This window comes from Mastomys coucha, unplaced genomic scaffold, assembly GCF_008632895.1.
Source record: "Mastomys coucha isolate ucsf_1 unplaced genomic scaffold, UCSF_Mcou_1 pScaffold13, whole genome shotgun sequence".
Classification (NCBI taxonomy): Eukaryota; Metazoa; Chordata; class Mammalia; order Rodentia; family Muridae; genus Mastomys; species Mastomys coucha.
In genome coordinates, this window is record NW_022196895.1 from 69,540,170 (window position 1) to 69,551,095 (window position 10,926).

The 10,926-nt window shown below is 45.6% G+C and overlaps 1 protein-coding gene across 3 annotated transcripts in view; it reads right to left on the reverse strand.

Annotated features, from left to right (window-relative positions):
• Nucleotides 1-10,926, reverse strand: part of Elac1 (elaC ribonuclease Z 1) — a 23,276-nt gene that overhangs the window by 1,347 nt on the left and 11,003 nt on the right. For 2 of the 3 annotated variants that reach the window (XM_031366004.1, XM_031366003.1), the window contains 2 exons: nt 6,966-7,430; nt 2,768-4,563 (listed from right to left, as the gene is read on the reverse strand). In XM_031366004.1, coding sequence (XP_031221864.1) covers nt 4,097-4,563; nt 6,966-7,430 — 932 coding nt within the window. In that variant the 3' untranslated portion in view covers nt 2,768-4,096. Of the gene's footprint in view, nt 1-797; nt 4,564-6,965; nt 7,431-10,926 lie in introns of those variants that run through there. The other variant, XM_031366005.1, reaches the window with a different exon arrangement.

A 10,926-nucleotide genomic window follows, 5' to 3' on the forward strand; every position in this document is an offset into this window, starting at 1 on the left:
CTCAGCATCACAGACCTGACATGGGCTCCGTCCTCAGCATCACAGACCTGACATGGGCTCTGTCCTCAACATCACACAGACCTGACATGGGCTCCGTCCTCAGCATCACACACACCTGACATGGGCTCCCTCAGCATCACAGACCTGACATGGGCTCTGTCCTCAGCATCACAGACCTGACATGGGCTCCATCCTCAGCATCACACACACCTGACATGGGCTCTGTCCTCAGCATCACAGACCTAACATGGGCTCTGTCCTCAGTATCACAGACCTAACATGGGCTCCGTCCTCAGCATCACAGACCTGACATGGGCTCTGTCCTCAGTATCACACAGACCTGACATGGGCTCCGTCCTCAGCATCACAGACCTGACATGGGCTCTGTCCTCAGCATCACACAGACCTGACATGGGCTCTGTCCTCAGCATCACAGACCTGACATGGGCTCCATCCTCAGTATCACACACGCCTGACATGGGCTCCCTCAGCATCACAGACCTGACATGGGCTCTGTCCTCAACATCACACAGACCTGACATGGGCTCTGTCCTCAGTATCACAGACCTAACATGGGCTCTGTCCTCAGTATCACACAGACCTGAGATGGGCTCCATCCTCAGTATCACACACACCTGACATGGGCTCCGTCCTCAGCATCACAGACCTGACATGGGCTCCATCCTCAGCATCACAGACCTGACATGGGCTCCGTTCTCAGCATCACACACACCTGACATGGGCTCCGTCCTCAGCATCACAGACCTGACATGGGCTCCATCCTCAGCATCACAGACCTGACATGGGCTCTGTCCTCAGTATCACACAGACCTGACATGGGCTCTGTCTTCAGCATCACACAGACCTGACATGGGCTCCGTCCTCAGCATCACAGACCTGACATGGGCTCCGTCCTCAGCATCAAGCAGACCTGACATGGGCTCCGTCCTCAGTATCACACAGCATCACACAGACCTGACATGGGCTTCATCCTCAGCATCACAGACCTGACATGGGCTCTGTCCTCAGTATCACACAGACCTAACATGGGCTCCATCCTTGGCATCACACAGACCTGACATGGGCTCCGTCCTCAGTATCACACAGCATCACACAGACCTAACATGTGCTCCGTCCTCAGCATCACAGACCTGACATGGGCTCTGTCCTCAGTATCACACAGACCTAACATGGGCTCCATCCTTGGCATCACACAGACCTGACATGGGCTCCGTCCTCAGCATCACAGACCTGACATGGGCTCCGTCCTCAGCATCACAGACCTGACATGGGCTCTGTCCTCAGCATCACAGGCCTGACATGGGCTCCGTCCTCAGTATCACACAGACCTAACATGGGCTCTGTCCTCAGCATCACACAGACCTGACATGGGCTCCATCCTCAGTATCACAAAGACCTGACATGGGCTCCATCCTCAGCATCACAGACCTAACATGTGCTCCATCCTCAGCATCACAGAGACCTGACATGGGCTCCGTCCTCAGCACCACGTAAACCTAGCATGGTGACATAAGAGGTGGAGGCAGAAGCATCACAAAGTCAAGGTCATCCTTGGCTACATAGCAAGTTCAAGGCTAGCCTGAGCTACATGAGACCCCAATCTTAATGGAAAAAAGAAGAAAGAGAAAGAAGGGGATCAATACTCCTATCACTCTCAACTTCACAAGCCCTCAACTCTGTCGTGAAGACAGATCTGGTACATTTCACTATCAACATACCTTTGTGAATTAAAGTACCATCAGTGTTCATTTGGGACAGACACATTTGGGACGGATTCTTACTTCATTAAGAAGAAAAAAAGTGCAAAATTTCAAGCTGACATCAGAATATTCAGAGAAAAGAAAGAGTTGAATTATCTGTATTAACTTAAAGGCACAATAAAGATATTCGCTCTGGGAGATAGTGATCATCTTTCCTCTCACACTACAGATCAAAACTAAGCAAGTGCTCTACCACCAGGCTATACTCCCAGCCTAAAAATTATAAAATTTTCTCGGAAAAGAAATATTCAAAACACGATGGGCAGATTCTAAACGCATGTTTATAACCCCAGCTTCAGGCCAGTTTGGGCTGCACGGTGAGACCTTGTTAAAGACAGGGAGAGATGGAAAAGAAGGTAGGACTTAGGTGTGTGAGTTGATGAAGTCATCTCTTCAATAGAATAAAGCAGGCCACTCCTGAAGAATGTGAAGGAAGATGAAATGTGTTACAAGTCACATTTTCGGTTTTGTTTTTGTTTTAAGATAAAGTCCTACTATGTAGCCAGGGCTCATGTTTTCCTGCCTTAGCCTTGCAAATGGTGAGGTGACAGGCTTGTGCCACCATGCTTAACTAAGCTGTTCTGTAACACAGAAAGAACTAGAAAGGAGGAACTACTCGAAGATAGAGATTTGAAAACAAGAGAACCACGTGTCCATTTTACTTCTACTCACAGAAAACAACCTCAGTACTCGGAGAAAACGACATTATTAAATGATGCAACTCTAAAGTTACCTTAAGTCTCGCACTTTGAGAGACTATTTGGTGCTAATGAGTCGGCAGGCCCTGTAGTCGGCCTCTCGACAGCAGTCATCTCTTTGCCCCTTTAGGCCCTGTAGTCAGCCTCTGACACCAGCCATCTCTTTGCCCCTTTAGGCCCTGTAGTCAGCCTCTCGACACCAGCCATCTCTTTGCCTCTTATGCTCTCTCAGCCTTCCAACATTATTTTTATTTTGCCAAAATATGCTTCAGAATTTCTTACAGAGGATTTTCTGATAATAAACTCCTAGCTTTTATTTGTCCAATAAAATATCTTTATTTTGCTTTAGGAAAATAGTGGAGGGAGGTCAGCCTTCATGTAAAAATATGCATCATAAAGTATATAATACACAAACATATATAAGAATCTATAAAATATATATACCCTCAATTTAAATACATAGAAAAAAGACACCCATGTCTTTCAGAATCACTCAGGCAGCTTGGCAATGCAGCATCAGGTCCACACTGACCTTCTAACTTAGTGTCTGGAAGCAGAGGCAGCAGCTCTCTATCCAACTCCACACTCAATCATGCCGCAGATTCAGGACCACTAGGCCCGAGGCAGTCTCTGCCTGGGGTGGGGGTGACTGTCTCTCTCCACATCTACAAGATTCACTTGATGACTCATTTTTCCAAATAATACTTGATGTGGCATGTAATTCTGACATGCGTATCCTTCCCCTCCTACTGGAGGACTTGGCTCATCTATTAATCCACTCCACTACATCACTAACTTTGGCAGAGCATATTCACACTGGGAATATGAGGGTTACTTTGAGTCTCTGAACAGGCCTAGACCTTTGAGGTAATCATTACGCAGGACTAACGTAAACTGCCCAGCACATATGGCATTCCTGACCCCACTGACTAAACTCCTGTGCTGTCACCATCTCCCCTCTGCCCCTGCAATGAGAGGAACCATCCCATCATGTCTAGTTCCCAGGAGACTACCCAGGACCATGTGCTAAAGGAAACCAGAATGCTGAAGAAAGTGCTAAGATAAAACTTAGTCCAAACCTGCACTGACTGTTCCCGCGAAAGCGCCACTGCATTATCAATACTGCCCGTGTATCGCCCCATACGTTTATCCCTGTGTTAGGAACACAAATTCTACACAAATTCTGCTACCATCTTTTTTAGCCAAGAGTACCCAATCTTATATACTTTGCCAACAATGGCAACTAAGCTGGGCAAAGCTAAGTCCAACACTGCACAGAGTGTTGAATTCTATCTGTAGCAGTAGCCACAAAATAAGTACCCCTGCACAACGGATTATTCTGTCACATCTGTACTTTAAGAAAGGTATTCATCATTTAAAATTTAAATTTTAAATCATTTAAATTTTTTCATCTTTTAAAAATGATTATTTAAAATCTTGTTCCCTCTCATGACTGAGTCAGCCCAGCAATCCAGCTCCATCTTTAGGATTATTAGGGCCAAAGTAATTTTAAAGAAAAAAAGCAATCATTCACAGTGCACAACAAAAAAATCTGTAGTGCAGGTCTGGTAATACATCCATACCACATCCACATTAATGCATTCAGGAGCTCGGGTTTCATTTTTTGATCGGAATGCCGATCACCATAAAATCTTCTGCTAGAGTCACTTCTTGGATCTCTAAGACAGACTCTGCTTGCTTTTTCAGTTCTGCGATGCCGTCTGTCTCCCCTTCCCTCGCTAAGGCGGTCGGTTTGTACCTCTGACTGAAGTGAGTCAGAACTAGCCTCTTGGCACGGCACAGCTTTGCAAATGCTGCTGCCATCTGTGGCGTGCTGTGGCCGTGCTCTTTCGCTTTGTCCATCTGGGAATCATCCAGAGTTGCCTCGTGGATCAACAGGTCTGCTTCGAAGCACAGCTTCACTCCCCCATCACCCACAACCCCAGAACAGTCACCCAGGATGCAGATTTTTCTTCCAACCATAGGCTTTTTTAAGACATCTTGGGGAGAAATTGTAACTCCATTATCCAAAACAACAGAAATTCCGTTTTTCAGCTTCCCGTAGGCAGGACCTGGTGGCACACCTGATGGTACAATGGATAGCATCGTTATCAAGGGCATGGAATTGTGACTGCAAAGAGACAACTTTAACAGCTTGCAGCAAACAGCAGAGGCATCCAGGAACCTGGAGGGAGGGAGCTCAGCAGCTAAAACCATTCACTGCTCCTTCAGAGGACCCGGATTCAATTCCCAGCACCTTCATGGCAACTCACAAATGTCTGCAACTCCAGTTCCAGGGCTTCTGAAGGTGACAGGCTCATACACGGTGCAGACATAATGCAGACAAAACCCACATATATATAACATTTTTAAAAAAAAAAATTTAAAAGCATCCAATCATTTTCAAAACTGGAAGAAATGCTTTGCTACTTATAGACAACTGTGATATTTAAACATTTGAAAAGTTTAGTATTGACTGTTGTTATAATAATGGCTTTATGCTTGAAACCTTTTCCAAGCACATACGTAAGCTCACTTTTAAGCTCTAAAGTAATACTTAGACCTTACTATACTCAAGACACCACCTTGGATTTTCTGCATTGCATGGGAATAACAGTTTTTGAGGATCCTTCATTTATCATAACATCAAAGAATAGATGTAAACAATTATATAATCAATATATATAATCAAGTTATGTAATCATTTTGTCCTAGTCAGAACAAATGTCTATAAACTGACTGACTAAGGAAGAAACTTGTTGAGAGAGATTAATGGGGTCATACGTTCGGGGAGGGAGATGGCAGCCAGTTAAGACACTTGAGCAGCCAAGCCTGACAACCTCATTTGACCCCTGAGACCCACATGGTGGAAGGAGAGAGCTGACTTCCAAAAGCTGTCCTCTGACCTCCACCTGCACACTATGGCGTACACATGCACACACACATGCATCAGACACAACAAATAAGAAAGCAAACAAAAATAAGGCCAAGGGGTGTTTAAGGCAATTCTGCAAGTTTAATTGTATGGTAGCAAGGCCAGTTTTTCAAGCTTCAGTGTAGTATTAGTATAGATTAACACTGTGGATAATTCTGACAAGCAAATACGTGGTCAACATCTCCAAGAGAGATCATGTTTAAAGTTTCCAAATATAACACTATTTCCACAGTATTTAGATCACTGAAACCATCCTTGACCTTGTCACTTTTCCTCATTATCTAGAACAGTATACTGTCTTACTTGGGGAACATACTGCATAAAAATTAGACAGAACCACCACCATTCTTCTAACAAGGATGCCATGGCAAGCCAAGCCCAGTGTAGTGCTGAGGCAGACCATGGCCTCATAAGCAGAAACTACAAAGTCTTCAGGGACCAGTGCCCATTTTTGTATGTTTCCTTCCAAATATGATGAACTGTGGTATGTAAGACTGGGTGAGGTACAGTGTTGTGAATACCAAACTAACTTCATCAAGTCTGAATGAGTAGGCAGGTAAATAGAAAAGGAACTCCTGAGGGTAAGGCAGAGAGAGAGACCTATGGCAAAAATCCTTACACCAAAGATGTCACTGAAGGACCAAGGACATGCTCAGTGGGTAAAGTGCTTGCTGAGGAAGCAAGGGAACCTGAGTTCAGATCCCCTGCACCCATGTGAAAACTGGGTGGTGCTTGCTTCCGTAGCTTCAACAGTGGGGACAGAAAGAGGCAGTACTAAGGGCTTGCTGAGTGGACAGCCAAGGCACAATAATGAGCTCCAAGTTCAGGGAGAGACTGCATGCACACATATGCGTGAGAGACACCGAGACACGCACCTACACCTCACACAAAGAAGTCACTGAAAGCATACCTCAGGACTGTGCATGCTTCGAATGCAACCAATCTTGAGGCAGAGGCTGGAGGACCATGAGTCTGGATTTGAGTTATACAGGGACTTGTAGGCCAGGCTGGGCTACAGAGTGAAACCCTGGGTCAGATAAAAATAAAAACAGAAACAGATTTTAAAAAGAAACTTCACAACTGAGACAAGAAGATGGGCAGTAGCTCAGGGATGGAGCACACGGGAGGCCATGGGCTTGGACCCCAGCATGGCCCAAGTACAGCCGAGAGGAAAGTCCAAGAAAATAAAAATAAATCATGGACTTACCATTCTAATTCAAACCACTTTGCCAACTAAAACAGAGCTGGGCCTGGTGGTGCAGCCCATATCCCAGCTCTCAGAATGGCCACGCATTCAAAGCCACCTTGGACAACTCGGATCAGGTAAGAAAACAGTAAAGGAGGTGGAGAGAGCTTGTGGTAGCTAGTGCGTGCTTAGTGCGCATCCTAGCTTAAACTCTCAGTGCAGACAATAAGGAAAGAAAAAGGACTGTGAATCCAGGGAGCTAGCAAGAAAAGATTCGAATAGATTAAATATTTGAGTTTTGTTCTGAACAACATCTTTGGGCCAAGGAACTTGGACGCTGAGGTAAAGAGAAGGGGGGTACTTACCGAGATCTCTCAGCTTCTGTGCATTGAGTTTACCAGCACGCTTCTTTTCCACAACTGAGAAGCCAAAGGATGGAATTCTATGAAAGAGGCGAAATGCTTTTACCACAAACTGCTCGTCATCAACCAGACAGTAGGAGTTTTCTTCTGCATCTAGCAAGATAGTTCGTCCTTGTCCTTTGGGAGAGCTGTCTGCTTCATCCAAGTGTGCACATTCTCTAAGTTCTTCTACAGGACACTGGTCAGCTGTGGGAACTAGCTCATGAACCACATAAGGAAAAACCAACTCTGTGTGAGAGAGCTCCATGGTTCTCCAGATAAAGTCCCGAAGCCCGACAGGGCCATAGATTTCAATAGGCTGCCTGGTGACCAAAGAGCCACTCTGTAGGCTGATGGTGCAGAGCAGGCCTGGAAGGCCAAAGAAGTGGTCTCCATGAAGATGCGTGATGAAGATCTTGGTAATTCTCCCTTTTGATTGAGACAAGGAATAGATTAGAAAAGTTTTCAGAAATAAAAACCAAGATAACTATTTCACTGAGCATCCTCACCCCTCAGCCCCACGCTGGATTCACCTTGTGCACACTAGAGCATCCTCACCCCTCAGCCCCACGCTGGATTCACCTTGTGCACACTAGAGCATCCTCACCCCTCAGCCCCACGCTGGATGCACCCTGTGCACACTAGACAGTTGCTCTGCTATTGAGACTGCCACTGAGGATCATCCTCAGTTCTACAGACAATTTAAAATAAGCCTAACAACTTCCATAAAGAGTAGTCAACTGAAATTACATATTCTCTATGTTACTATAAACTTATTTATTCCTTTCATTTTGTTGCATGACTTCAGAAAAGAGAGAAACAGGCTTTATTATTTGATTGACTGGTTGTGTGCATGTGTGTGTGGGAGGAGGTACACATGGTGTTGTGTGTAGTCTATATACATAAGTATGTTGGACACACATGCATGCAGAGAGCAGAGAAGGAGACTGGATGTCTTACTCTATTGCTCTCTTATTTTAGTACCTTGAGACAGGGTCATTCCTAAAGCAGAAGCTCACCATTTTGTTGAGGCTGTCTGAGCACTGAGCTCCCCGGATCTGCCTCCCTGAGTACCCACTAATTCTAGAGTTACAGGCACCACATAGCTATGCCCAGTTTTTTACATGGATACTGTGGATTTGAACTCAGGAACTTGTGCTTGCACAGCATGCACTCTTGTCCTTGAGACATCTCCCAGCCCTACTTGGTCATTCTCTGAGACAAGATTGAACGCTACAGCCCATGTTAGCCTGGGAATCACAAATATAAGTTGTGGCAGCCCTCCTTAAGTTTTCCAAGTGAGAGGATAATAGGTTTGAACTACCAAGACAAGCTTTAGTGGCTGGTTTAAATAGGACAGTATTTTTTTTCCATGAATGTCTTCAAATTATAGTGTTTTATAGCTTTCTAATTGTTTTTTCTATATAGTCTTGTGCTGGGATTAAAGGTGTGCACCACCACCACCTAGCTTATATTCTTTTTAAAAATAAAATTTAAAAGTATACCAAGATAACTCACCTAACTAAATGGGCCTCAAGCATCTTTTGGACACACTGTCTCCCACTGTTCCCTTTGAGGCTAGAAACATGTACCCAAAGCAAAATGAAATATTCTACTGGTTCTGACTGACTGGCCCAGTTCTAAACCTAAAACTCTCTTCTAAGATTTCCTTCCTGAGCAGGGGTTCACCAACTAAGACCGAGATGTGTGTCCCAGTGAGGATGTGGGAGAAGAGCAAATGGGACAAGGACTGAGGAACGAGGAGGAGGAGGAGGAGGAGGAGAAGGAGGAGGGGGAGGAGGAGGAAGAGGGGGAAAAGGAGGAAGAGGAAGAGGGGGAGGGGGAGGAGGAGGAGGAGGAGGAGGAAGAGGAGGAGGAAGAGGAAGAAGAGGGGGAGGAGGAAGAGGAGGAGGAGGAGGGGGAGGAGGAGGAGGAGGAAGAGAGGCAGAGGGGAACAAGGAAGAGCAGAGGAAGGGCAAGCACATCAGATACCGGCCAGCATGCAGAGTAAAGGCAGATCCTGACCATATTATATGAAGGCCATGGGCCCAGCTCTTGTTTCCAGTCTGAACCTACACAATAGCCTTTTCAGTGCACACTGGCTTAGGTTATAACTCCATTTACTAATGGTAAACGGAACTGACTGCTGGTAAGCGACAGGATGCCACATAAGCAGTTTCTGAGATGCAGCACAGGGTTAGAAAGGAACAGTCACCAGCAGCGCATTTCCAGGAGAACAGGCTCAGGGCCACCTATCTGTACACTGTCATCTGTCCTGACAGTCTTCCCAGAATGACTACCCCAGGCTGCACTGGGATAGTACAGCCGAGAACAATGGCTGGCTCAGAGGCTGACCTGGGTTCCCCAGGGACCCAAGGAGGTGATCTCTAATTTCACAAGTACTTCTCTCATTATAGATGACTCTTCAACATGCTGCTTTTGCTTTTTGCTTCCGGGGTCTTGTTTGGTAATTTCTGTATGGTGCTGAGGATTGGATCCAGGGTGCCACACCCACTCGGCAAACCCCCAATCACTGAGCTACCCCAGGCCTCTTCTTAGCCATCTTTTTTCTTTTTTTTCTTTTTTTAATTTCAAATAAAAGGATATTTCTCTACTGTCCCCATTTCCCCTTTCCAGGCAGCCTCTCAGTATAACCCAAGGTCTCTTAGAGATGAAAGAACTACAGCAGCCACTGAGTCCAGACCCATGTTGGCCTCACAACTGCCAACATCAGACTTTTGGGGTCTTCTCACTATCTGCTGCAAAACAAAGCCAAAGCTGAACACAAACAGCCTGGGAACCCAAAGCAAGCGAGGCAACTAAAGAGAGAAGAAAGCTGCTTCCCACAGTTATCAGTTTCAAGGAGGCCAGACATTTCATTTTCGGGAAATGTGATTTCTGAGATACAAGGAATGGCAACCACAGCTATGAGAGGGATGAGGAAGCCACCAGATAGAGTCAAAACTCACACCAGCTTCCTTTCCCTAGGAAGGAGGAAGTGCTGGGGAAACACTGCCCGCAGGGAGCAGAACACTAAGCATCCTTGTTTGACATGATGATGAAATTAAACCTACTTCCCTATTAGTATATGATGCGTGCGTGTGCGTGTGCATGTGTGTGTGCGTGTGTGTGTGTGCGCGTGTGTGTACAAGCTACAGTGGAGGGAGAGAAGGAAGGATGGAAACATTGCTGAGGCTGCTCTGGTGACACAGTACATACTTAAGACGCCAGACCTGGTGGCACAGACCGATTATTCCAAACACTGAGAAAGCTGAGTCAGGAAGACCACAAATTCAAGACCTGCCTAGGCTACTGGGTAAATTCGAGGGTGGCCACTGGGTAAAAGGGGCACTATAAATTAGTGCTATATTTAAAAACACCTACTTGTTTCCCCTATCATTACATGATTGAAAGCAGGTCCCTACAAGTATGTTTCTTTAAATATCAAGAGCCACGCCCTCTGATAAGCTGTAGCGGCTCTGATTTCCCAAGCCCTCAGAAGTGGGCGATCCTACATGTCCATCTGCTCACAAGGAACAGTGCTTCTAGGTAGTGTCCACCAGGCTCATAAGTGTCACTAAACTTACCTGACTGTACGTCAATGTGCAAACACAGAAACAAACTGCACATATAACATAGTTCCAGACCCACTGACACTAAGTTAATAAACACAATATAAAGTAAAAGATGCCTGGGGTAAAGGAGAGGATGCTTTACCCAGGAGGTCCGAGAAAACAACCTTAGATGAGATTTAAATGATGAGATTTAAATATAATTGATAAGCTAATAAAACTTATTTTTAAAGCCAGGTGGTGGTGGTACACACCTTTAATCCCAGCACTTGGGAGGCAGAGGCAGTTGGATTTCTGAGTTCAAGGCCAGCCTGATCTACAAAGTGAGTTCCAGGACAGTCAGAGCTACACAG